Here is a 25,238-nt window from a genome sequence, read left to right as displayed (position 1 = left end):
TATATATATGTATATATATATATTTTTTTTTTTTTTTTTTTTTTGTGCAAATATTCACTCATTTTGAATTTGATGCCTGTAACACATTCCAAAGAAGTTGGGACAGGGGCGTGTTTACCACTGTGTTACACCACCTTTCCTTTTAACAACACTCAATAAGGGTTTAGGGAACTGAGGACGGTATTTGTTGAAGCTTTGTAGGTGGAATTCTTTCCCATTCTTCCTTGATGTACAACTTCAGTTGCTCAACAGTCCGGGGTCTCCGTTGTCGTATTTTGCGCTTCATAATGTGCCACACATTTTCAATGGGAGACAGGTCTGGACTGCAGGCAGGCCAGTCTAGTACCCGCACTCTATTACTACGAAGCCACGCTGTTGTAACACGTGCAGAATGTGGCTTGGCATTGGTTGTAAATATCATACACTTCTCAGCCAGTCAGATCTGTGCATTATGATGAGCACTGAGAATGGTTAGCGTTAGGGTCGAATGAGTGACACACACACAAGGTGAGTGACGAGGAGTGAAGAATTTCAAACCCTTCGGAAATCCAGGGGACCAGCCTGTTGTCTGGACTAATGATGTTTATTGTAGCGCGTGAGGCCGCAGACACACACAGCTAGCCCGTAAGACAGGGCTAACAGTTATATAGCTGGACTGATGCCAAGATTAGACCCAGCTCATACAGGACAAGTAACAGCTGTGACAAACACGACCATATAGGGATAAACAAGAATAGACAGAAGAATGTTCTAAATGCAGTCACAGTACAGGCACACACAATTCAGAATATATAACACAGATATAGCACAATTCAAAACAGTAAATTCCTTCAGGAGAGACACAGCAGTCTGAGAAGAAAGTGAGTCAGAGGGAAATTATTTGGTATGCTGTGCTCTAAAAAGAGAAATCTGGAAATAATTGCTGTTGAAATACGACTGAATTGTGTTTAGTTTTGGCATTGATTTGTTGACTGTATAAAATATAACTGCTAGGCTTCTTAAGCTTATAGCACTGAATGATAATGCAAGTTACACGTTATGTTGTTCCGGACCTTTGCGTGAGAATATTTTCTCTAACTGGACCTTATTGTATTTTAATTAAATACTCTGACCTTTTTTTGGTTTGCCCTTAATTGCAACTTGAAGACCAGACCATATTTTAATAGATGACTTTATACATAAAATCAGGTCCTTCCAAAGGGTTCACATACTTTTTCTTGCCATTGTAAATGCAGTAATAGTAAACATGAGTACATAAAGTTTAATCATTCTGGATTTTCTCTCAAGTGATCAAACTTTACCTTAGCAAATGGAATGTTTCCCTCTTTCACAGACTCAGTCTATCATTCTGTGTGAAAAGGCCTTGAATGAAGGTCTTTAGCTGTTGACTTATGTTTGAGACGTACTGATTTCTATACGAGGTTGATGTTGAAGTCATGGAGCCTCCTCACCCCCCCCCCATTCTCTGTCTGTGAAACTTCATTCATACAGCATTTGGAGCAGTCTGGCGGCTCTTCCGACGCTAATTCAATTAACCACTGCCTTCCCTGCTCCATGGTGGGGTCAGACTGCTGCTTGGTGCCCTGAGAACTGACCTCTCACTGCCTGCGCACATACGCCAGACTACTGAGACGGGAAGGGGGGGCAGGATTAGTCAACAAAGCCTTCACACTCGCGCACACACAGCTGCTTCTTATTCGGTTAGAGCGTAAGGCAGGCGTGTTTTGTATGTAGTGGTGGGCAGTATTGATACAAAATATTACGGTATGTCATGAATATCAGATAAGTTGGTAGTTTACATTAATAAAGTTATTGAACTCGTGCGTTTTGAGCGCTGCTACTCCACACTAGAAGCGTACATTAAGCTTGATTCGGGATTCAATTTAAATGACAACGTATTTAGTTTCGTAACACGTATCTATATTGAACACTTCTCAAAACGCTCGACGATGGATACTTTGGAAGACTTTCTCATAAACCATTGCTTTATATGCACTTTATCTGCTTTTCCTTTTGTGTTTTTGTGAATCGCAGTTTTTAATTAGGAGTCATAAGACAAAAAAAACCAGCACTACTACGTTCCTGCACAGACCTACATTATTAACCAATATGCCAACAATAAGTCATCCAGTAGCTTACCCATGACATTGGCTGTTTGTGTGCAAAGATTTTTGCCAATCCGATTGAATACACTGCGTTTATAGATTAAAATTGTTTATATGCACACTGTATTCAGCAATCTGTTGAATCTTCATTTACATGTGTGCTACAGTTAATCTGATCCAAAATGACACGCATAAGTGGAGAACCACGTACAGTAAACGTTACCATGACAGCGATTATTCTTCTATTTAACAGTATTTACAGGATTACCCACCTCGATCAGATAGAAATTGTATTCCAAGTGGCCTCAATCAGACTAGACTATTCCGATTGAAGTGTATACATGGACGTGTTCTATTCCGATTGAGCTATTAATCAGTTTATTTACGAATTATTAGGCTGCATGTAAACGTGGCTATTGATAGCTGGTCTCTTCAAGGATGGTTAGATTATACATTCCGTATTTAGGTGTATAAGGTTTTACATATACGTACATATAGACATACATTCGTACATGGATCAGGAAAGGGGTGTAGAAAATGAACCAAGAATTAATTAATGAATTTATAACAGTAGTACTGCTACTTCTAATAATAATAATAATAAGATGATGATGATGATATTACTATAAGAATTCAACGAGAGAGAGATTTTCTGTAATATACTTTACATTTTCTATGATCCTAAGTTCACAGGTTTTATAGCCAAGGGAATTATGTTAAATTGCAGCATAAAAAATTGAAGCACCCAACAAATTGTGTGCATATAAAAAAAGTTAACTAAGTTAATCCACAAGTAAATTGTTGAGAGCAAAGGTGAAATAGACAGCATATTAGTTCACCAGTCCACCACCACACATCCGCGTGAACCCAGCCTCCGCTTCCCTGTTCCATAACTAACAAGCCTTCGTTATGCTAATCACATTATTTAGAGGCATCTAACATGAAGCTGAGACTCCAATACTGGCTGCACTGTTGATGCTCTCACAGGCCGTCTGTGTTAGACAGCACGTGGCCTTTGGTTCACACATGTACACGGGCGTTTCAATAATGACTCGGGGTCTGATAGAGGACAAGCTTTGTTTCTTACTCTCTCGGCCTCCGTGCTCCGCTCCTAATGCAGCTTGCTTTGTCTGCGGCCCTGGATAAGCCGCTAATGTTCTCCATTTGCTCACTCCATATGCTATTAAGTGCAGATTGGTGTAGCTGTACATGTTATGGGCGGTTTTCTGTTCACAAGGAGCTTGTGGAGTGTTTGAATGTGGATCTACTGGCGTTCATACATGGTGTACGTGATGTGATCATTAGTACTTTGTGTGAAGCTGACAGAAAATTCGTAAGTTCGAAAAGTTTTAGCTTCACCTGCTTTACGGTGGCGATTAACAACTCACTCTGTTAATCCAGGTTTAGATACCAGAGCTGTGGCTAATCCTGCAAGCGTGGTGTTTGCTTTTTGCTTTTAGGATATATTTGTTGTATTGTTTTGTTTAAAGTTTTCTAGCTAAGAAAGAAATCCTGCCTCGTCAGACAGACCACAGGGCTACGCGGTTGAATGTTTTACTTAAGAATCTCCTGGAAGGCTTTTGTACTCATTACATTTCCGGGGTACTACTGAGATCTTAAATGTTAGTTTGTAGTGAAGATCTGCTAATTTGCTAGACGTTCTCCTGTAGTGCTGGGCGATATGACCTCAAATCAATATCATGATTCATTGAACATTTTCGCTCGATTAGGATTTTAGAATTTTTTTTTCATAGTTCACTGACAAGGTTTGTACTGTAAATGTGCTCTGCATATCTTAATGTAAATGGTCTCATCAGTTAATTTAAAGTCAATTTAAAATAATAAACAGGGCTCAACTGTCATGAACATTTAGTTTATTGCCTAAAAAATTAGAGAGCTGCTCTCACCTACTGAGTGTCTAAGATTTCACAAGTTTACTAATACATAATGTGTTTGTCTTTCTCCCAGGGCTCTCCGTCACTGTGAGGAGATGATTCAGAGGTACAGCAGAGAGGTGAGCATGAGCTCGTGTGGGACGCCGCTGCCCTACTGCAGCAACAGCAGCGTGGGAAAGGCAGTGGAGGACTGCATGAGAGCTGTAATAGGTGTCCTGCTCAACCTCACGCACGACAACGGTGAGTCAGCCTTTACAAGTCAAAGACAACAAACAAACCAAAGACAAGCAAGTTTACTGGGAGAGTTTGAGAAGCCAGAAAGGCTGAACAGGATCCAGCTTTGCCAGCATTTTTTTTTCCTCATTTGAAATTCAAGAAGCGGTCAGTGATTTTTGAAATCAATTTTATTTTGCACCGTTTGATATCTTTCTCTTTTCTCCCAGCAGAAGCAAAGTAGTTTTGATTTGTTTGTACCGAAAAGGCCAGCTCATAATTCTTTCTCCAACTGACTATTTGTCTTACCTTTGCGAACCTTGTTTTATTGATAGCGTATAAAATAAGTATTTGGTTTGTGTTCACTGTTATAATGGAAGATCTCTGTTGTGGCCTTGAATAGCAATCATGCTTCGAATATGAAATTTATGAGCTATTCCCACGATGTGGTACTGTTGAGAATTAGTAGCACTTTCTTGTTTCTCAGCCGCTGGGTTGCCATGGCAACGCAGCCCTTGTAATTGACTTAACTCCGTAACGTGTTTTTGAAGCTTGTTATGGTGCAGCCTGGTGAACTGCAGGAGATTCAAGCCTCTAAATCTAAATTTCAGTTTTTTGAGTTTTGTGTAGCAAAACTATGTAGGCTGACTTTGTGGTAACCATTTATTGGTCACTGTAAAGAGAAATACAAGGACCAACAGAATTCCCACAGTTCAAAATCATTGAAAAGTTATGAGATGGGTGTGATTTTCTGAATATATGGATGTTGAGTTTTTGATGTAGGAACACAGACACAAGTCAGGATACAAGCAGCTGATGTGCCTCAGGTTAAGTAAAATTGAAACGGAGCTCTATATGGAAACTAAAATAGTGACAGGTTTGTACTGTTCAGAGTTACTGCTCTCTAATTTTAGTAGTGATTTAAATAAAAAAAAAATCAAATACTGTCAAATATATCAAATTTTCTTGTTGGAATCTACAAAATTAATTAAACTTTGCTTACCAGATCTGGAGAAGCTGCCCAGAAAGATGGCTTACAGTTATATGAAATTTAAAATAGGCATAGAATAAAACATGCCCTGACACCAAAAAGGCTTCGAGAAGCAGTTGGAATCGGTGCCTTTTTCAGCTTTTCTGCAGTTAAAAGTGAATCTTGGCCCCAGTTGCCTCCAGCAGTGAGACTTCCAAGCAAACACAAATCAGTGTCCAACACACGTACTGTCTGCTGACGTTTTGTGGGCTGTAAATGTAAATGATTCACATTATTCTAAAAAAATGTGGAAGTGTGGGGCGGCTGATTAAAGCTGTTACCTGACAGCAAAATCACCGCTGCCTTTTTTTGTTGTGGTGAAATGAAATCTGTGTATTTGACCACTTTCGGAAGCGCTCCCTGTTTTTAAATCGCTGCTTGCCAGAGAAGCTGGTGAGCCGTGCATTCTGAAGAGTCTCTCCGTTGCGCTGTGCAACCAGGGCCAGAGTAATGAATTCAATACCACTACAGTAAATCCCACAGAAAGCGCACATTTGCATTATTGCAGTAGCAGTTTCAAGGCCAACTTACTCATGAAAGTGCAGAGATACGGTCATGTAAATGAATATCGGAAGACTTTTACTGGTGAAAATGAGTTGGAAGCCTGGTTGCAAGGCCAGCTGTTCAAAACTGTAAAATGGAGGAGATCTCTACAAGGAAATCTACAAGCTAACCAGCTTTTGTTTGTGTGCATGTGTACAGAATGGGGAAGCACAAAGACGGGTGAACAGGAGGATCTGATCATTACGGCTCTCAACTGTGTGCTGAAGGTTCCTCAGTACCTGCCTCAGGAGCAACGTTTTGACATCAGAGTTCTGGTGAGTCCAGAACTTTTCTTTAACTTTTCTTTTCTTTAAGAGTTGTACTCGGTGTACCAAAATTTGTGCCCTCATATTATACTTGACCGTCTGGCACTCACATTCTTAAGTATCTTTGCGCCAGGCTTGTCCAGTACATTTCTGTGGCTTGACTGAAATCAGTTCATATTGGCTCAAAAGCAGCAAACCAGCAGCTCCTCTTTCTTACAAAGTGTGTAGCATTTCAAAAGGTGTTTCTTCTCTCATCTCATCTAATATAGAAAAAATGTTTGGAAATTGGTTAACAGAGTGTCTCAATCATCTAAGTGTTGGCTTGACTGCTGGCATCAAGCTCTCAATCTTCTGGCGATGCTACTGATATCTGAGATCATAATTGGGCTTGTTTTCTCTCGGTCAGTGATGGCCCTCCTCCTTCGCTTACCCACCATGATGCAAGCAATCATGGGTGTCTGTTAGTTGACATAATTAGACGTTAGTCTTCCCGAAGCTTGTTGGGCTGTACAGTGACATTGCAATAGGAGCTGTTGTGGTTCTTCACTTGTATTAGCCTCAGGGTGGGTGACATTTTCACAGTACACAATATCATGAAATATCATATTTTGTCATATTTTGACAAATGTTGTGCACTAGTAGTGCCACATTTTTAAAAACTGCCACCAAAAACTCTGTGTACAATGGCTTATTTAGCCTTCTGCTGCACAAAATCTATTGAAACAGGACTAATTATGTTTAGCCTTTAATGAAACGTGCTCTGAATGGGTTTCTTTAAGCACTGACAATATTCAGTTAAGTGTTCGTCCCAGTAGCAAACGTTCTCTCAATGGCACTAACATATTGTCATATTGCCCACTTCTAGCTTGTCTTTTCCCCCTCAACTTGATATGTCTCATGTGATGGGGGAGAATTAGCTGTCTAGTTGGATTAGCAATGACTAATAGCTGAATAGTACATTGCCAGGCTGAAGTGGGATGTGAACTGACGTGAGACAGGCCTGGTGTTTTCAGAGCTGTGTGGATGCACAAATCTGATCTTGACTTGGGCTTAGATCAGATACATACATCATTTCAGAGCTGAATGAGAACGGTTAACCCTTGTGTGGTGCTCGTTACTGTTTTATTAAATCAATACAGCCTCACAAGTAGCCGGCGTAGGGCTCTCCTTTAGCAGCTGTTGCCAGTCAGCAGCCTGTCCATGTTGTCCACCCTCATACACAGACACACGCTAATAGCAGGCCATGTAGGAGGAGAACAGAGTGAAGACACAGGACCTTCACACTTTTACTCCCTGTAGATTCACCCCAGCACCACATATGTAATATAAATGTGTAGGGGGTGAACAGAGTGAAGACGCTGAATGTGTTATTTTATATGGTTTTCACAGAAAATGAGCAGGCCAAGGAATCTGAGGTTGAAATAATAATAAATTGTATAATTTTGATTCTTTTGGTAAACATTGAAACTGGGTCCCACAGACCCCAACCCCACACAAGGCACACAAAGCAGAATTCAGCTTTAGCAAAGTTGCATTATGTAAATTGAACTTGAAGCAGATCATTTTAGCGATGAAAGCTTGTTCAGCTAGTTTATTGTTTATCTCGCATGTTGATTATTTACGCAACATTGAGTTGAATGTGACTTAGGGAATATATTGATGTATTTAATGCAGATGACTCTGGGTATAGTTTGTTAAATTGAGACTAAAGCTTCATGCACATTGTCTTGAGTAATCTCCCTATTGTAAACTAGTAGAGTGCAGTAGCTTTTATCTTAGGAGGTAGCCTGATCAGGTTGCCAAGTGTTTTAAAACAGGAATTTCCTGGGATTAAGAGTCAGCATTAATTCAAGTATATTATATTTTCTTTTTGTAAATATTTGCTTGTTTCTCCACCACTATGCGTGTGCTAATTTTTTTGTGTCCACTTATAGGGTCTGGGCCTACTGATTAACTTGGTGGAATATAGTGCAAGGAACAGGCACTGTCTGGTGGAGATGGAGATGGACGATGGAGAAGTGTGGGAATCTATGTGCGTGTCTAACCAGGAGGAGCTGAACACTGAGGGATCCCACAGTGCCATCGCTGCACTTGTGAAGGTGGGTTGTGTACAGAACAGTGCATAAATACACCACAAATCAATGCTTCTAATTTTTCTCAGGCTCTATGGCAGCCTTCCATGTATTTATAGAGGCTGATAAATGAAGCAAACATCCCAGCCTGCTATACAGGGACTGTGGATGTAAGAAATGATGCTTTAGTATAGTAAAGGGTAGCACACTCTTAGTAGAGTATGCCTGAAATTTTGTAGTATCTTGTAATTATCTTGCAAGTATCTTGTGATTAGAGCTTATAAAGATTGTAGTTGATGTCAACATTCACTGGTGCTGTTTGCAGATTGGGTTTTGAGTTCTGCTACTTTATCTTCCTTATCTGTCTCAAATTCAGAGCATTCCTACAGGCACTTGATGCCTTTTTTCCTACCAGATGGTGTCTCACACTCTGTAAAAACAAAAAGCAAAACTGTATCACTGCTGAACAAAAATAAAATTTGGTGAAATTTGCGACTGGGCCTCCATTCAATGCTGTAAGCTGCCATATGATTTTTGGACTAGTCATGTTCCAGATGTCTCAGATGATGCACTATTTAGGAGTTCTAGTTAGCAGCCACCAGTTTTATTTATTAGCAGCCACCAGTTTTTAGACTCAAAATAATATCTGTAATATTATGTGCTGTAGTACTATTCAGTCCCCATTTGGGACAGTCCATATATGGAAATGAAGCTTCTAAAACAAACCTTTTGGAATTCATTGTCGTCGTGATGTCACCATAACCAACACATTTACGTGTATCTGACAATTCCCTCTACAGCAGTTTAGCTCCACCCATTTACACTGAAGTTATAAAGAGTGCCCAGACTGCTTTTTGAATGAGGCAATACAGGGCAGCCAGTCAGAACAGAGGTAGTTCACATACACCAGTCTTAGACACAGTAACAGAAACAGTGTTTGAGGTTGAAAAATTATGTAAAAATGCACTTTGACTATTTTTGATAGGTAAAACTACAGAAATGCCAATTTGGAAGTTGCAACTTCCATTGGTACCACAATGGTTGCAATACTGTTGACACTTCTACTTGTAACTGTGCTGGCCAGAATAATTCCAAGTACTGTTTTATGTTGAATTTATCATGATTTACATTTATTTACTCACATTACAGTTGTTAAATTGCATGTGTTTATTTTATCCACAGCAGTTTACAGTAGAGGGAAGGTATACGTTTTTATATCAGTGTGTGCTCCCTTGGAATCCAACCATGACCTTGGCTGGGCTGATTCTGTTTGTTAAGCTAGAAGAACTTGAACAAGAAGTTGTAGATGTATTAGTTGAAAGCCTGTTGGTTGTGGAAGTGACCGTCTTTAAATCAATGCGTATCTGTGTACATAGCTGTTCCTCCAGCGGGAGCATGCAGCGGTGCTGGCCGAGACTGAGACTGATGACTTCATCAATGACGTGCCGAAGACCAATCTGGACCAAAGTGGAGAGTGGCAGGAGACGTCATCAGGGGAGATCCAGTGGGTGGCCTCAGAAAACAACCCCACCGATGACCAGAAGAAGAAAGAGGACGATGAAGAGGAGCTGGACCTCAACAAAGGTGAAGAGCGAACACGCGTCTTTCTTTACGTTATTCAGTGTAAAACTGCCAAAGGGCAAGTTTGGGCTCTCGTTCTTTAAAAGGATTTTTGGAGTAATGGCTCTTCGTGTTTTGTAGAGTGCATCATCCTCACCTTACCTTCTTCTGTTATCACAGTTTAACCATCTTTAATCATGTCTTTGTCTCTCTGTAGCTCTCCAGCATGCAGGGAAGCACATGGAGGACAGCATTGTGGCCTCCTACACTGCACTTCTTTTGGGCTGCCTCTGCCAGGGAAGCCCTGTAAGTTTGTACAAACGCAATCTTCATGTAATGGTATACATTTGAGTGCTTATTACTGTTATGTGATGCTAATATTAACCTGCATTGAAGAGATTAAAAAAGTGCTGTCTATAAAGTAAAGCTGTGTAATAATGAGTGCCAGCAGAAATTACTTTGCTAATGTAATAATAATTATATTCTGATTCTTTGGGTTGATTTTTACTCATCCATACTGGAGATCTTTCTCACAGTTTTTAACTCTTAACCTAAAAAGGCAGGTGCAAAACAGGACTGGGTCCATTTCAATTACCCATCTTAAACTCAGTGAGAATGACTGGAAAGTAATAAATAAACAAATGAATAGGGAATAAACAAATAAAAATTTAGCTTTATTTTTCACTATTCATTGATTTTAGATATAGTAACCAGCTGATGGTAAATATCCAAGTCAGAAGAATCAGGTTTTTTTTTGTACTTGTCTTGGCCCTTAATGAAATTCCAAGGACTGCCTTGCTGTCTGTTAGTTTTAGCAACTCAACATGGATCCAAGTGAAGTGAAAATGAATTGAACAGTTCTGTCCCAGACGTCATAATCAATCTTGCCAGTATTTGGCAGCATCTATCTTGGCAGTAACTGTTTTGTTTGTAAGTAAACAAATGAATAAAAGTTAGAATCAGAAGCACAGATTTGGTTCCTCACTTGTCGCTGCATTCCAGCTATTGTATGGAGTTAAGTTCCATCAGGAGCCACTGATTTCATTTGATGAAAGATTGATTAGATAAAGTATTGGATATAGCTGTAAATACTGTCCATCATCAAGAAGAGCTTTGGAAATGGATAAATCAACACATTCAATCTCAGCAATTCGTTATTTAATTTTTTTAAACACATGTTGAATGTTGAGCACAACACTGTTTTCATTGAATATTACTTTACTATTGGAAGAATAGGAATCTAAGTACACAGACATCAGTAGCTGCCCTTAAGTTACAGAGGCGTTGTCCTCTAGGAACTTGCGTGCTTGTCGAACTACAAGAAACAAAAGTAGTTCTTAACTGCTGTAGGGCACGATATCTAGTTTGACAGTCGTTGGACTCTAAAGAACAAAGGTGCCTTGAAGCCTGTGACAGATACCCATTATTGAGAGGCTCTTGTTTTCCTTTGTAGCCGAGTGCTAGGGGAGTATTGTTGGGTCTTAATTGCGGTCTTAAGAAGGCAGATCCATTAGAGCAGAGTCAGACCGGGATGTGTCTGACAGTGCCAGCATTTGCTTTGGACGTTAATTTCAGGGTCACGGCACTTGAGGCAGGCATCTCTTTCTCTCTCTCTCCCGCTCCCTCCCTCTTTCACTTTGCGCCCACACTCCTCTGTGTGTCGCTGACATCTGGAGCTGGTATCATCCCGATGGGTTTTGGAAACAGACCTGTTTTTATTGGGCCTTTTGCTTCTGTTTGCTTAAGTGCCCGTCATTAGAATGGCCTCCGCCTGGTTTTATAGCAGTGATGGCCACAGGCCAGATTTGCGTCTCTCTTTGAGATCCTCAGTGAGGAATTGCTACGACTGACAGTTGAGGATAGTGAGAACATAAACAAACCAGTTGAGTTGTTGAAGTTGGCATGTTCATAACTTAAGACACTAAATTATTAAAATTTTAATTACTTTAAAGTGATCCGCTGGACTGTGCTTGTTTTATTGTCGAGCAGCACGCCAACCAAAGTACCAGCAAAGTGGGTGGAAAGAAGCTCCAGTTCCTCTCGAGAGCCTCCGCTATAACAAGACTCCATTAGCTGTATGGATGAGAACAAGAGGGTACAATCACAGAGCAGTTGAGCCATTGACTGATATATAGTATGTATGATACATACACAGTGGATGGAGCACGCAGCCACTTGCCATCCCTAGACGTCTGTGATGACAATAGGATGTTGTGTTCACTTTGTGGAGTGTGATTTTCATGTTCAGGTTCATATGAAGGCTGAGTTTTTGCATTTATGGGATTTGGCAGTTTACACAGGTAGGTGAACGTAGCGTTAGGAATCTTGCCCAAGGTCTCTTATGGGTATAGTGTAGGGGGCTTACCCAGGCAGGGATTGAACCCCAGTCTACAGCATAGAAGGCAGAGGTGTCACCCACTACAGTATAGCACTGTACCAGTTTTTGTTTGTTCGTGTAGCTGTAATAAAATGCACCATTTTAAAACTTCTTTAGGGTCAGATTTAGACAAATAAGACTCATCTGATTAATCAGTTAATTATTAGGTAATTTTGGACAGGCTTTATAGAGACCATGGTCTATGGGACCATGGGACTTTATAGAGACCATGGGATATTTGCAAGACTTTAGTTAGGTTTCCATCAGTGTGTCAGTGAGTCAGTACTTGATGGAAACAGCAGAAATCAAATAGAATTGCCAATTTGCACAAAAGTTTGTATGCTCCCTTGAGGTAGGTAAACTTCTTGGTGAAAAATAAATGCAATAAATAGCTAAAATTTGCTGAATAGAAATATTCATATGACTGTGTTTTTGCTTTCATGTCCAGTTTACATCAGGTACTAGTTCACTAATGCAAAATGAAAATGGAAACAGGAAAAAAAATTCAGGCGATAAACAGATGAAGGACGCTTGCTGCAGACCTTGAGTCATTGTTTTTGCCTGTCAACACATTGCATATTTCTTAGTGTTTTTACTAAAGTGATGTAGAGAATAATTGCATTTTTTATTACAGTATTAATGCACTCAGTAATCCGATAACTGCAGAAAATAGTATTTTTCAGTAATCCGATCAACGATTAACATGTGCTTGAGTAATCAGATAATGGGGAAACTCCAGGTCTACACGAGTCAGACAGTAATCATATTTCTGCTTTGCAACCAGCCAATAAACTCAGAAGAAGACGTGACGTAAACGTAACATGAAGTGGAACATCATGCCATGGCTTTTTTTTAAACTTTGCGCCACTTGAAAATGGGAACAAACATCATCTAGAAGATGGAGAATATTTAAATCCTTAATTTCGTGTTTGGTTTCAGCGTCAATCCAAGAGTGTTCTGCTGCGTTTCGCGGCAACGCTGCTCACTTATTACCAGCACAGCCGCCTGTTCTTGACAGAGAATTCCGAAAGTAATCAGAGTAAGAGTCTCGTACACTGAGAAATCTGATTACTGAGCTAAAATCCAGCTCTTTTTTTCAGACTTTCTGATCTGATTTCTAGATTGGAGTATGGTGTTTACATGACCATTTGAATAATCATATAATTGTGAAATCAGATTGTGATTGGATTATTGAGTGCAGGTAAACACACTCAATGTTTTGGTGTACAGTGCTGGAAGAAAAGTATCTGTGACATTTGAATTATTTGCATGGCTTGTGTTTGCTAACATACAGTTTCTATAGAGTTCCTGCATTGGCCATGTTTCTTTAGTGTCTTAAAATAACAGTTCAGAGTTTGTGAAATGTAAATTAGTATAATCTGCTGGCAGTCCTAGTTGTATTTTGTGTTAATAGCGCTGTAGACTGATGCATTATTGATGTCTCTCTGTCTTAGATGAACGTTAGTACTGTGCGGGAAAACCTTCCAAAAGGGGATTTCTCCATAATGACGGAAATGCTGAAGAAGTTCCTGAATTTCATGAACCTCACAGTAAGTATGGTGTTGGTGTTTGTGTATTTGCAGTTGTAGTGTTGCGGTATTTACGAATATGTAATGGCTGATTTGAATTTGTTTTACTCGCAGTGTGACATAGGCACGACGGGGCAGAAGTCCATCTCTCGGGTCATCGATTATCTAGAGCACTGCTAATGCGTCGGCAGAGCTCACGTTTTCTCACATAAACACGGACACACATACACGCCTTGCAGAATGCGATGCAGAGAGCAACCCCTGAGACCACCAGCACCATGACGTCTCCTTCCTGGTCCTCCTTCTAAAGACCCCTTGCTGCGCTTTGAGATGGCAGGCACGTCCCACCGGTACTGTGGGCTGAAACACTTCAAATCAATCTCAGAGGAACATTTGTTTGTTGTTTCTTAGCAGTTTTTCAGCGCAGTTCAGACGGGCTTCTGTTCCTTCAAGCTTTTTTTTTTTTTTTTTTCGTTTTTATTTTTTGCTTTTTAATCATAAATTGACAGCAGTACAGCAGGGAAAGACTATCAGAATTCTCTCCTCGCTTTAAAAAAAAAAACCCATTTTCTCATTGTGCCCTGCAAGAATGCTACTGTGCTGTGCTGGGTCGCTTTAGTAAAGATCTGTTTTTCTTTAACCCCCACGATCAATAACTTTTCACTGTCAGTGCACCCTGGCGCCACAGACGATGGATAGCTTTGATCGAGCAAAGCTCAGACTTGCGAATAGTGGAGGTTTTGCCCCATTTTTGCCTCTTTGAATTTTAAAAAGCGGAGGGCACCCAACTGGTTCGTTCTGAGACTGAATCAGAGCTTTTTTTATGTGTGAATGCTGAATGCTGTGGCCTTGTAGTCCACACTGATTTTTCCTCTGTGATCCCACCCTGTTTAGGGATTCTGGTGTCTCACAGTGAATAAATTATTTCTCTGCTCTTTGAGTGGGCTAAACAGAGGGAAGGGATGGGCTTTTTTTTTTTAAAACAGCCTTATAATGTGGAATTGGGCTAAAAGACATGTCATTCCTAATCCTGGAGATTTTAATCTTCGCAAAGTCACTGAGAATCAGACTCTAGCAGGTAAATCATGCAGGATACTGCCATGTCAAACCTGATCCAAGCTAAGCAGCTTTCTGTGTTCTCATGTAGTTCGGTGATCTCAACACAAGCCCACGTCAGTATTGCATCGTGCTCAGTATGCATGTTTTTTTTTTTTTTTTTTTTTTTTTTTAAGTTTCTTAATTAATAATTTATTCTGACAGGGCTCAGCCTGCTTTTATGAGATTTTTTTTCCATAAAGCTTTTCGTGTCCTCTCTTCATAGGCCAGTTTCTTAAACACAGCTGAAATGTATAAGCATACTTTTTGAGTTTTCATGTCGTGTTCAGAGTTAGCTCCTACAAAGATATCCTTCAGAGATAAGCTTCATTGATGCCGTTTTCGACAAGCTAAGAGTTCACCGTAACTTTCATTTGAAATTTGCCCTTTTGTTAGCTACACCCACAATGCGTATTCCTCATCCATTAAAGATTGTCCCTTTTGATGAAATTGGAAGTCGATGTACAGTAAGGCATTCAAAATCTTCATTTCTAATTCACTTTCTTTTGATGTGTATTTCCAAAAATTGTTTTTTTCTGTTAGGCGCCTGCTGCAGGCTGTTCCGTTGGTCCACGGGCTGTGTTCAGAAACAACGTCATTGTGCGTATGTGCGTCTATGTTTTCTGTCAGGGCTGTATCAAACATGCTAAACATCCCACTGGGTTTTCAAACTCCCAAGTTCTGGAAATGAATGGAACCACACAAATGTACATATTCCTGTAAATATTGGCTATTGGAAATCTAGAACGATAGACTACTTTTCAGAATCCGATCTTATTTTTATTTTATACAGCATTTTTCTCAGTTGTGTTTGAGGTGAAATTTAAAGAGGCATCTGCAGGAACCTGAACTTTGTACCAATTTCAGAAATGATGTCTTTGGTTACTTGTACATAATTTTAACTCAAATAAAAATTGCTACTTTCAATACATCTCAATGCGGTTTGCTCGTTTTCTTGGAAATCAGTGCGGCGGATTCAACACGAGTCTAGTTTTTTTGTTTTTACAAAACATTTTATTTAGTCTTTATAATTCATGGCTTGATCATTTTTACCATCATTAAATTATCAGTAACAAAGTGCAAAAATATAGCCTACATTTAAACAAAAATAACAATCTCTGGACTTGTTACTTGGCACCGTTGCTCCTTTCCCAGCAGTGCATCATGGCTTTCCTGTCCGTGTTCAGCCGGACAGTATCTGCAGTGTGTTCCCGCAGACCGTCCTGGTGTGTGGCGTCCTGTTCAGTGCTCTGCTCTGTTTTCGGAGCTGGTACCGCTGTGGCCTGCCACTGTCCTGCATGCTCCCTTTGTGCTGTGATACGCCAGTGTCCGTGCTCCTCATCCTGCAGCAGCTCGCTCAGCGTGCTAATGTAGATCTGCGCCATCTGGAGTGTCTCTGACTTGGACAGCTTCCTGGCGCTCTCCACGTTGGGGATGACGCTCCTGAGCCTGTCGAAGGCCACGTTCAGGCCCAGCATCCTCCTGCGCTCCCGTGCATTGGCCGCCAGCCTCCGCCGCCTGCGTGCCCTGGCCAAGGCGCACTGGTTTTGCTCAGCCGCCTCGCAGTGAGCCCTGACCTCCAGTCCATCCTCCGTCCAGCCGCTGCACAACAGTGTCTTGCCCTCCTCACGTTCCCACCAGTGCTGAGCATCGTCCCTCAGCGAGAGCGGCCCGTAAGAGCTGTTGTGAGGCATCATGCTTTCCCCGGAGGCTTTCAGCATCTCTTCTTGAGCTCTTTTGGGTGCAGAGGTGGTATTTATTGCCAAGCCCCTTCCATGTGTGGGGCTGCAAGGGGGGCGTGGTGCCGAGGGTCGTGTGCGGGCAGACGTGAATAGAGATGAAGAGTCCCTTTGATAATGACTGCGGGGAGTGCATGAACCGAGCTCATCAAAAGTGGATTAGGTGCACCTCAGCGAGCACTGGACGCGGCCAAACACTGCGGTCCCCCGCGGCTGAGGGTGGAAACCTTGCAACCTGAAAGAAGTTAAAACCTTAAAACAAGTCGGGGGTTAAGAGAATGGACTGGTAAGTGACCAGATGAATGGTACAAAATTGTTTGCCTGGAAAACAATGCGGTCTTGCATTGAAGGCAGTCCAGAAAGAAGAGTTCATTCAGTCGCAGTGGACAGGCAGCAGTGTGCTTGGCCTAATCCAATTATGCACTCCGCACACTTTCATCCAATTACATCAAGACCATCCCCACTCCACAGTCTCTAATGCACCCGATAAACAAAAGAATATTTGATTCTGGCATGTGGGGCGAAAGGTGGGGGGGAGGGAGCCTTTACCACGTGTTGCGCCTGGACAGCGCTGGCACACTTCGCTTATTAAACCTAATGAAGCGTCTCTTGGGGCAAAGGGCCCGGATGGCTAGATGAGGGGTGGATGTGTGCCTGTCAGAGCGAAACCAGCCGAAATGAAACCAAATTTTCACTCGTGGGGAGGATTAGTGACAGGGGATGAAGTGGAGAAAGTGCTTCCTTTCAAAGCATGCCAGGAAGACCGCAGTGATCCGCAAGCCCGGCCAAAACCAGGTTATTATCGTCAAGAGCGAGGACAGAGCCTGACTTGCTGTCATTTTTTTTATGTGTCTGAACTTGGTTGTAGTTTGCGAGAAATCAAATTTATGCCCTTAGCCTGGATGTTTCGCTGCTTTAGTTTCGCAAAGGGGTTGCTAACAGATAATGAAGGACGGTGCAAAACATTTGGGACAACGGTGACTTATTTTTTGCTGAGCTATGGCTTTTGGGGGCAGTCGTGGGCTGGAGGTTAGGGAACTGGCCCTGTGACCCGAAGGTTGCCGGTTCAATCCCCAGGGCCGACAGTCCATGACTGAGGTGTTTTTGAGCAAGACGCCTAACCCCCAATTGCTCCCCGCTCCGGGCAAGTGTCCTCACTGACCCCTAGTGTGTGTGTGGTGTTTCACTTCATGGATGGGTTTAATGCGGAGGTGGAATTTCCCTGTTTGCGGGATTAATAAAGTATCACTCAACTTTAAGAATATTGGGCTCTAAGATTGCTCCCAAGTTTTGAGTTAGGGGTTTCAAAAGTATGTTGATTTAGAGTGGTGTGGTAGATAAAGTTTACTTGAGATTGCCATGCCCTAAAGCACCAAACAACTACTAAAAAGTGAAGTGATGCTCAGTTGTTTAGTAGTAGTGATAGGAACTACTCTGAAATACGGGGCCCACTTTGAACCTAGAGGTGTCCGTTTTCATTTCCCATAGTTCTCTTTGTTTAACACGTTGCTAATCTTGCTTTGAAGGAAAACAGCCTATAGGTACTTCATCAGCTATAGAGGTCTTTAAATAAATTCGATGAGGTCCAGTTAAAGAAAATTTCCTCAAGCAAAGGTCCAGAACATCACAATGTCTACCCTGCATCAGGATTCAGTGCCATATACTGTTTACTGAAGTAGCCTAGTAGGTTTATCAACATCTCATACAACTGAATATCAGAACAAATACAACTCAGATTTCAACAATATTTGTCAGTTTTATCTTTTTAGAACACGCCATGTAAAATAATTACCTCACTTCCTTCTCTGACTGCTGTTTCTCTCATCCCTCCCCTGTGTGTCGCTCACTCGAGTCTGTGTATCGTAATGCACAGATCTGATTGGCTGAGTGGTGTCATGTGATATATACAATGCACATGATTGGTCTGTGAGTCTCCTGGGCCGCTAAAGATATCGTAAAGGCTATAAAAGCTTTGCTGATTAAAGTAGGACCACCCCGTCTAAATTAAAGAATTATCCAAACTTTTATCAGGTCCAGGTCCACATAGAAAAGGCGCCTGGGTCCGGACTTGGAACGTGGTCCGCCTATTAGTGACCTCTGCTATAGGGTGGACCTCAATTGGAGAAGATCTGTCTGACCTTTTCTTTAGTTTGGTCCATTTAGACAGGTGTGAACGCTCCACTCCTAGAACCAGGGTCTGTGGAAAAAGTCCTTCTAGATGAACCCCGTTTGTGTGCCACTGGTGGGAATCTATTTTTACGATGTGCGCCAAATGAGGGAATTCGACATCAGAGAAAAGCAGGTCAGTCAGTATTCTCCTGACTTTCTGACTTTTATGGGCAATAAAATAACGAAGAAATGCGACTCATGGAACACAGAATTAGTTTTTGGCCAAGCATCAGTGACCTGTTTGGTTAACGTCGGCCTGACAAATCAATAAATAACAACAGAAGCAGTTATAGAGTAATGTTTATTATTACTTGGTGATATAGACATTAAGCATCTCTATTTTCTATTTTGATGGTGGTGAGAAAAGTGCATCAGATGCCATTTGCACCCTGGTATAAATGGTAATATATGCCATTCACACCCATCTGTGACTTTCAGTGGTGCAGTGGAGGCCTACAGTTATTCATATTTTAAAGGTGTCTGTATTCCTGGCTACTGCAGGAATGTGCCAGATATCTTCATTTTTGTAGAATTTCATATGTAGTTCTTGACTTCTCCTGATAAATTATTCCACACTACCAAAATCCATATTCCCTGCTAGAAGAAGCAGCATCATCACTGTCCAAAACGAAAACATCATTTCAGCACAGAAGCTGCGCTACAGTTAAGTGACCCTCATTAGTCCCACATCAGGGAAATTTCAGCTCGGCATTTTAACTCATCCATGCACACACATCAGGGGGCAGTGAGCACACTTTCCCGGAGCGGTGGGCAGTCCTATCTGCAGCATCTGGGGGAGCAGTAGGGGGTTAGGCGTCTTGCTCAAGGGCACCTCAATCATGTACTGTTGGCTTAGAGGATTGAACCAGCAACCTTTGGGTCACAGGTCTAGTTCCCTAACCTCCAGCCCATGATTGCCCCCTTTACAGTGATTTTGAAGAGACTTTTTTTTTTTGGATGCCGGACATGGTGGTCAACCATCATAACCATGCTGGGTGTCCAGCTAAACCAGCATATAACAGCTTAGACTAGCATAGGATTCTAAGTTTTGTCCCTGCAAATTGGAAAAACTCGAGTGAATAATCAACTGCTAATCAAAAGCCAAGTTCCCATTTATTATCCTTAATCAGCCAGATTGCATGATGGGTGTAGCTCAGTTCACTAGGACCACCACGGCAAAGATATGGCAAGCAAGCTATTAACTACATTAGCCAACGATTGAACCCAGGTGTCTTACAGCTACAGACTTGCAAAAGAAAAAGTGGTTCTTCACAGGTTCCTTAGTAAAGGCAGTGCTTCCATTCAGAACCACACATTCTATATTGGACCACTTTAAGCTTAAAGAAGAATGCAAAATGGTTCTTTGCATGGTGAAAAGGTTCTTCAAATTGTTGTGTTGTATATAATCCTATATAGAAAATAGGACCCTTTTTGTTGCTATATTGAAACAAATACAACACATTCTCTGCTTACTTGAACTATTTCATCAAGAGCCATTTAAGCATGAAGTGGTTCTACACAGAACTCAAAATTCTTGCCAAGCAGCCACTGGTAGACATGCCTAGTTCTGTTTTTCCTTGTATTTTGAACCCCTTAAAATCCCAGACTTATTATATACTGCTGCTTAATATTCAGTAACTACACTGTTACAAATAAAGACACTGTGCAGACACTGTTCCCTCAAATGTACAACAGGCGTTTTAAGGCCCAAATGTTCCCTCTTTTCCCAGAGGGAAGGTGCATATTTGTACCTTTTCATATCCTAATGTTTTAAAACAGAATAATAAAATATTCTGTGTTGTGTGGAGTCAGTACAACCTCGAAAATATCATGTCAATGGATTATGATACAGTTATGTTCCTTGGCTAAAAGTACTGAGATGTACTCTTGAGGGTACCACCCCAGGGGTACTGCCCCAGTGACTATTTAGAGAGTGTACAGGGACTCCAATGCAAACTAGTTGAGCTATTCTTAGGTTGTAGGTGTGTGTAATGAAATACTGGGCCCACAAGCAGGCCCAGGCCTTTTAGGGGTTAACACCATAAAGTTTGGTCAGTAGCACCACTGTTTGACCTCAATCTCCATCTACGAGCACGTCCATTGGCTCACGGGCCGCTTAATGCTGCTGTAAATTGGATGCGTGAATTGCATGCGTCATGTAAATGAGGTGCTGGTAGGCTGGAGCTTTACACCCTCATGCAGATTCATCATTTGAGCTTGAATCTACTTGTTTCCATGTCATACAGAAGTGTAAGGAACCAAATGCTGAGGAGTTCGAATGGCATTAAAGTGTCTAAGGCCCAATCCCATTTCACCCCTCGCCCCTACCACTGAGCCTTTAGCCCTCTGTTTTGCGTGCTCACTTCTAGGGTGTCCTGATGCTTGTTGACATAAAGGGGTAGGGTGAAGTGTTAGGGCTACGTGGCCCTCCAAACTGAGGTTTTTTGGAGGCTTAAAACAGTGTGCTATTAGAAAATCAGAAAAACCGGCAAGATGGCAGAAAATGAGACCAAAGAAACGCACAAATGTCGGTATTTTCTCCATTAAAAAATTACTAGATAGATACAATAGATACAATAGAATACAGTAGATAACTATTGTATCGTCTTAGTTTAATGTAACAAGCATATAAAAAGAGCTAATAGCATGCTCATGTCTCAGTAGCTACCTAGCTAACTTTCCCATTCCACCTTAAATAGTCCAGCAGTTCTGACAACTGAAGCACCAGAATGTAACTACTGCACCATTTAAGGTGGAACGGGAAAATTCGAACTAGAAGCTGGTGAATATCTGACTTCAGCGTGGGTGATAATGAATAATTGACCCCCGCTTTGAAGGCTTATGATCCCTAAATGTAACTAAAGCCCAGCAGTGAGGAGCTCTTTTTATTTGTTAATTAAGTGATGCTCTTTTTATTTGAGGGTCTCATTTCAGAGGGAAGATTTCAACCACTACAACTTAGAACTCAGTTCCAAGGGGTTAGGGTGACACTCAAAAACAAGGGGTAGGGGTTAAAAGAAGAAATGGGATTGGGACTAACAACGCTCTTTGAGGACTGGTGCCCAGCATTTCGGTGATTCCCCAGCTCGCACGCACCTGATTCGGCTCATTTGCTGTTTGTTATTTGTTCAGGACTGGAGCTGGAACCTTTCTGGCATGCCCTGCCTGCTCTCATTCTTCTGGCCACCTCACCAGTGAGAATAAAACAGCCTGGCATGTGTGAACTTTTCGAACACTTGCTCTTTATTGCCTCATTTTCTTTCTAGTGTGTGATCCCTGAGTGACCTATTATAGAGCTCAGGGTCCCTTGGCGCTTTTCCCTGAAGTTTCAGGCCCAGTGGGTTTAACACAGGAGAAGTTTTAATATGTTTAATGTTTCAACACACTTCAGTTCATCCTCTTGCTGTTTACTTTACCAGCTCTGGTTTCATCCATTCGCCAATGTGATGCAAATGAAGACGCTGACAATAAATCTCTACAAATAGCAGTAAACAAACAATTCCAGCAAGAACAAAAGCTATTACTGAATTTGAATTACTTTTTGCTGTTTCTTTCATTTTTGAGAAGAGCGTGTAATTAAACGAATCTCAGACTTTTACAAATAGATTAAAATAGATCAAATAAGCAATAATCCGATTTGTGATGCTTTTCTCTAACTCACAGCTTTTTGTTTCTTACAGTTTCGCCTTAATCATTTTTCTTTTTAACAGAGTCATCCTTTTTTGTTTTTTTCTCTCTTTCTCTTCCGACTGATTGCAAACCGACATGCTGCTGCACTTGTTTTATCCACTGGTCCGTAATCATTCAAGCTTGTTACAGATCAGAGGGTCTCCCAAGCCTTAGCTCAGTGAACAGGTGGGCTTTGGCCTTTGCCCACCCCTCCACTGGTCCACTTTGTCTTAACCCCTGGGTGTGTTGTCATTGCTTGGTGCTCCCTGCAAATCATCAATTGACTTTGCAAAATTTGAGAAAGTCAAGTGTCCCGTAGATTTAGAAGCACTGAGAACATCTGAAATATTGTTCAGTCCTAGTCTTGGCAACCTGAACACTGAGCTCATTGTTGTGCTCTTGTCCCATCTAGCTTGCCTGAATTAACACATTATCTAATTAACAAGCTCATTGTTGGCTGGGTCAGATTAGGGGATACACACAAATCTATAGACCGTTGGGTCGCCAGGACTGGGATTGGGAACCTATGTATTATAGGATGTGGAGAGAATGACTGCTAAAAACACCTGTGTTGTTCTTCCACTCACTGGCCACTTTATTAGAAACACCTACCTACTACTTCATCTCACTGGCCACTTTATTAGAAACACCTACTTTGTACTTCATCTCCTTGGCCATTTTATTAGAAATACCTACCTTGTGCCTCCAGTCTCTGGCCACTTTATTAGAAACACCTGCCTGGTGCATCTGGCCACATTAGAAACACCTATATTCTTCTTCCACTCACTGGCCACTTTATTAGAAACACCTACTTTTGTACTTCATTTCATTTGCCACTTTATTAGAAACACCTACTTTGTGCTTCATCTCACTGGCCACTTTATTAGAAACACCTGCCTGGTGCATCTGCTCACTGGCCACTTCATTAAAAACACCCTTGTTCTTCCACTCACTGGCCACTTTATTAGAAACACCTGTACTTCCACTTATTCAACTTCCAAGTATAAGAACACCTACCATCTTTTCCTCATTCAAGTGTAAAAGCATTTTTTGTGATATTCAGGCATTTGTAAAACATTTTCATGCCGATTTTCAAATTTGCTCAAAAGGTGGATGGAAGAACCTCTACTGAGATGCCATTTTGAAAAAAATTGTTATTCTGAATAAACATCCAGAGAATCTGTGTTGTGGATTAGCTAATAAATCCCGGCACTAATGCTGCGTTTACATGTGGGCGGTAGACATTCAGTGGCTAACTAGATATCCATTGTTTTCAATTGAGCAGGGATGGAAAATTCTACCAGCACTGTTAAGCAGAGCAATCCCTGGAGTTAAATTTTCCCAAACTTTGTCATCAGCAGTGTGCATGGGTAAAAAAACAGGTGACTGTTTTGAGAGCTATGGATGCCAAATGTGTCATTGTTGAAGTCCAGGCACATCCACTGTTATACAGCTAAAATCTGACAGTACAGAACGCCCTCCTGCCCCTTTCTGCCTTAAATAAACAGCTGAGACTGCTAAAGCTCTTCTCTGCTAATCACCAGTTTTTACCGGTAATTGCTGTCAACATGCCAAGGTTTGCGTGGCCTCATGTCGCCGTCAGTCGCAGGCCACCGTGATGCACTATCGTGGAAATGCAGCATGTTTCCTGGAGCGTTCCTTTTTTTCTGGAAGGGTTGGTTAGTGAAGTAAAACAAGCCATTAAGTGAAGAACAGGATATTCCTGATCTATCTCCACTAACCCTGTGTCATGGTCTGCTTTTCCCGACACAGATTAAGCCTAATCCTACACTATATCTATCTATTAACGGTGAAAAATGGTCCACAGTCTAGGACCGTGCCCTTCATCTCTAAACAAGCCTGACTGTGCGTGTGTCCGCTCCAGCTCTCTGTTCTTAAATATCCTGTGGAGTCCATCATTGTTTCATTCTTCTGACCCTAATTTATTCCTGATTGATCTCCTCTTTTTGCCTGAGTGATCAGGAGACGAAAGGCGTGGTTCACTCTATCCTTCATTCTTCCCCTGCCGCTCCCCCCCGGGAAGATAATTACTTTCCCTTCTTGAAGCCACGGCCCTTTTAGGGTCCGACGTGGGTCAGTCGTTTGTAACTACCTACCTCCTTGGCTTCCTCTGAGGCGCCGCTTCATAATAATTGCTGGCTTGCTCTTCCACTGATAGCTGCATCGCTTGAGAAGTGCTTTTGGGTCACGTCGTCACCGGTTAATTGGCATTTTGGATGTTTATTTGGGGGGTTTTTCACCGTGAATTTATCAGCAGGTTCAAACAAACCCAAGCTATCAGTTTCAAGGGTCCATTTGCAGAGATGGGAAACGGCGTTTGAAGCAGGACTCCCACCTTTAGCAGGCAATTACACGGGATGAAATGGTGGGAGAGCTGCAGAAACGCTGGGTTCTGTTTAAGAACACTTCAGATGCACTTCTCATCAGCCGAGCCGGTCTAAACGCGGAGTCGTTATAGCCACAGTGGCCATAGAAGTAGGTGGTCTGAGCTAAGCGGTTTCATGGAAACCCATTGTTGTGCCCACTGGCCTTCCCACTCCTTCTCATTTTCCAACAAGAGACTGTTAACTGGCTGATATTTTGTTCACAGCCACCAAATAAACCACATGAAAAGGCTCATGTTGTTAATGAAGAATGGAAACTAGTGGGTACCAATTAATATTATGTTCATGAGGCCATTCTAATTTGGTGGACGTAGGTCTGCAGTCACTGGTAAAATCCCAGCTCTACCTTGTTGTTCCCCCTTGATGATGTACACTGACGTTGGTTTGGTAGCTTGACCTGGTTTGTAGCTTAGCCATTGTTAAATGTACTTTATAGGTCCAAAGGTTTGTAGACCCTTCCACAGCCAGTCGCTCTTCTAAAATTAAGGGTATAAACAGTCTCCTGCTGCAGTAACAGCCTCTACTCTTCTGGGAAGGCTTTACACTAGATGTTGGAACATTTCTGTGAGAC

At 41.6% G+C, this 25,238-nt stretch overlaps 2 protein-coding genes across 8 annotated transcripts in view; one reads left to right on the top strand and one right to left on the bottom strand.

The window, feature by feature from the left end:
- waplb (WAPL cohesin release factor b) overlaps positions 1–15,616 on the top strand; it is a 58,546-nt gene extending 42,930 nt beyond the window's left edge. For 4 of the 7 annotated variants that reach the window (XM_017710567.2, XM_017710565.2, XM_017710566.2 and 1 more), the window contains 7 exons: positions 4,074–4,240; positions 5,946–6,061; positions 7,987–8,151; positions 9,501–9,708; positions 9,902–9,990; positions 13,516–13,611; positions 13,705–15,616. In XM_017710567.2, the coding sequence (XP_017566056.1) occupies positions 4,074–4,240; positions 5,946–6,061; positions 7,987–8,151; positions 9,501–9,708; positions 9,902–9,990; positions 13,516–13,611; positions 13,705–13,770 (907 nt within the window). In that variant the 3' untranslated portion in view covers positions 13,771–15,616. The remainder of the gene's footprint in view (positions 1–4,073; positions 4,241–5,945; positions 6,062–7,986; positions 8,152–9,500; positions 9,709–9,901; positions 9,991–13,515; positions 13,612–13,704) is intronic. The other 3 variants (XM_017710562.2, XM_017710564.2, XM_017710563.2) reach the window with 1 other exon arrangement.
- On the bottom strand, positions 15,496–16,418 carry atoh1c (atonal bHLH transcription factor 1c). The gene has a single exon (XM_037544322.1). The coding sequence runs from the start codon at positions 16,404–16,406 to the stop codon at positions 15,813–15,815; it is 594 nt and encodes a 197-aa protein (XP_037400219.1). The 5' UTR covers positions 16,407–16,418; the 3' UTR covers positions 15,496–15,812.
- Positions 16,419–25,238: the final 8,820 nt, after the last annotated feature.

This window comes from Pygocentrus nattereri, chromosome 13 (genome assembly GCF_015220715.1).
Source record: "Pygocentrus nattereri isolate fPygNat1 chromosome 13, fPygNat1.pri, whole genome shotgun sequence".
NCBI classification, from domain to species: Eukaryota; Metazoa; Chordata; class Actinopteri; order Characiformes; family Serrasalmidae; genus Pygocentrus; species Pygocentrus nattereri.
This window is presented reverse-complemented; position numbering and strand designations above follow the sequence as displayed.

Coding starts and splice junctions, on each gene's coding strand:
- atoh1c (XM_037544322.1), bottom strand. CDS start 16,406: ATGCTGAAAGCCTCCGGGGAAAGCATGATGCCTCACAACAGCTCTTAC.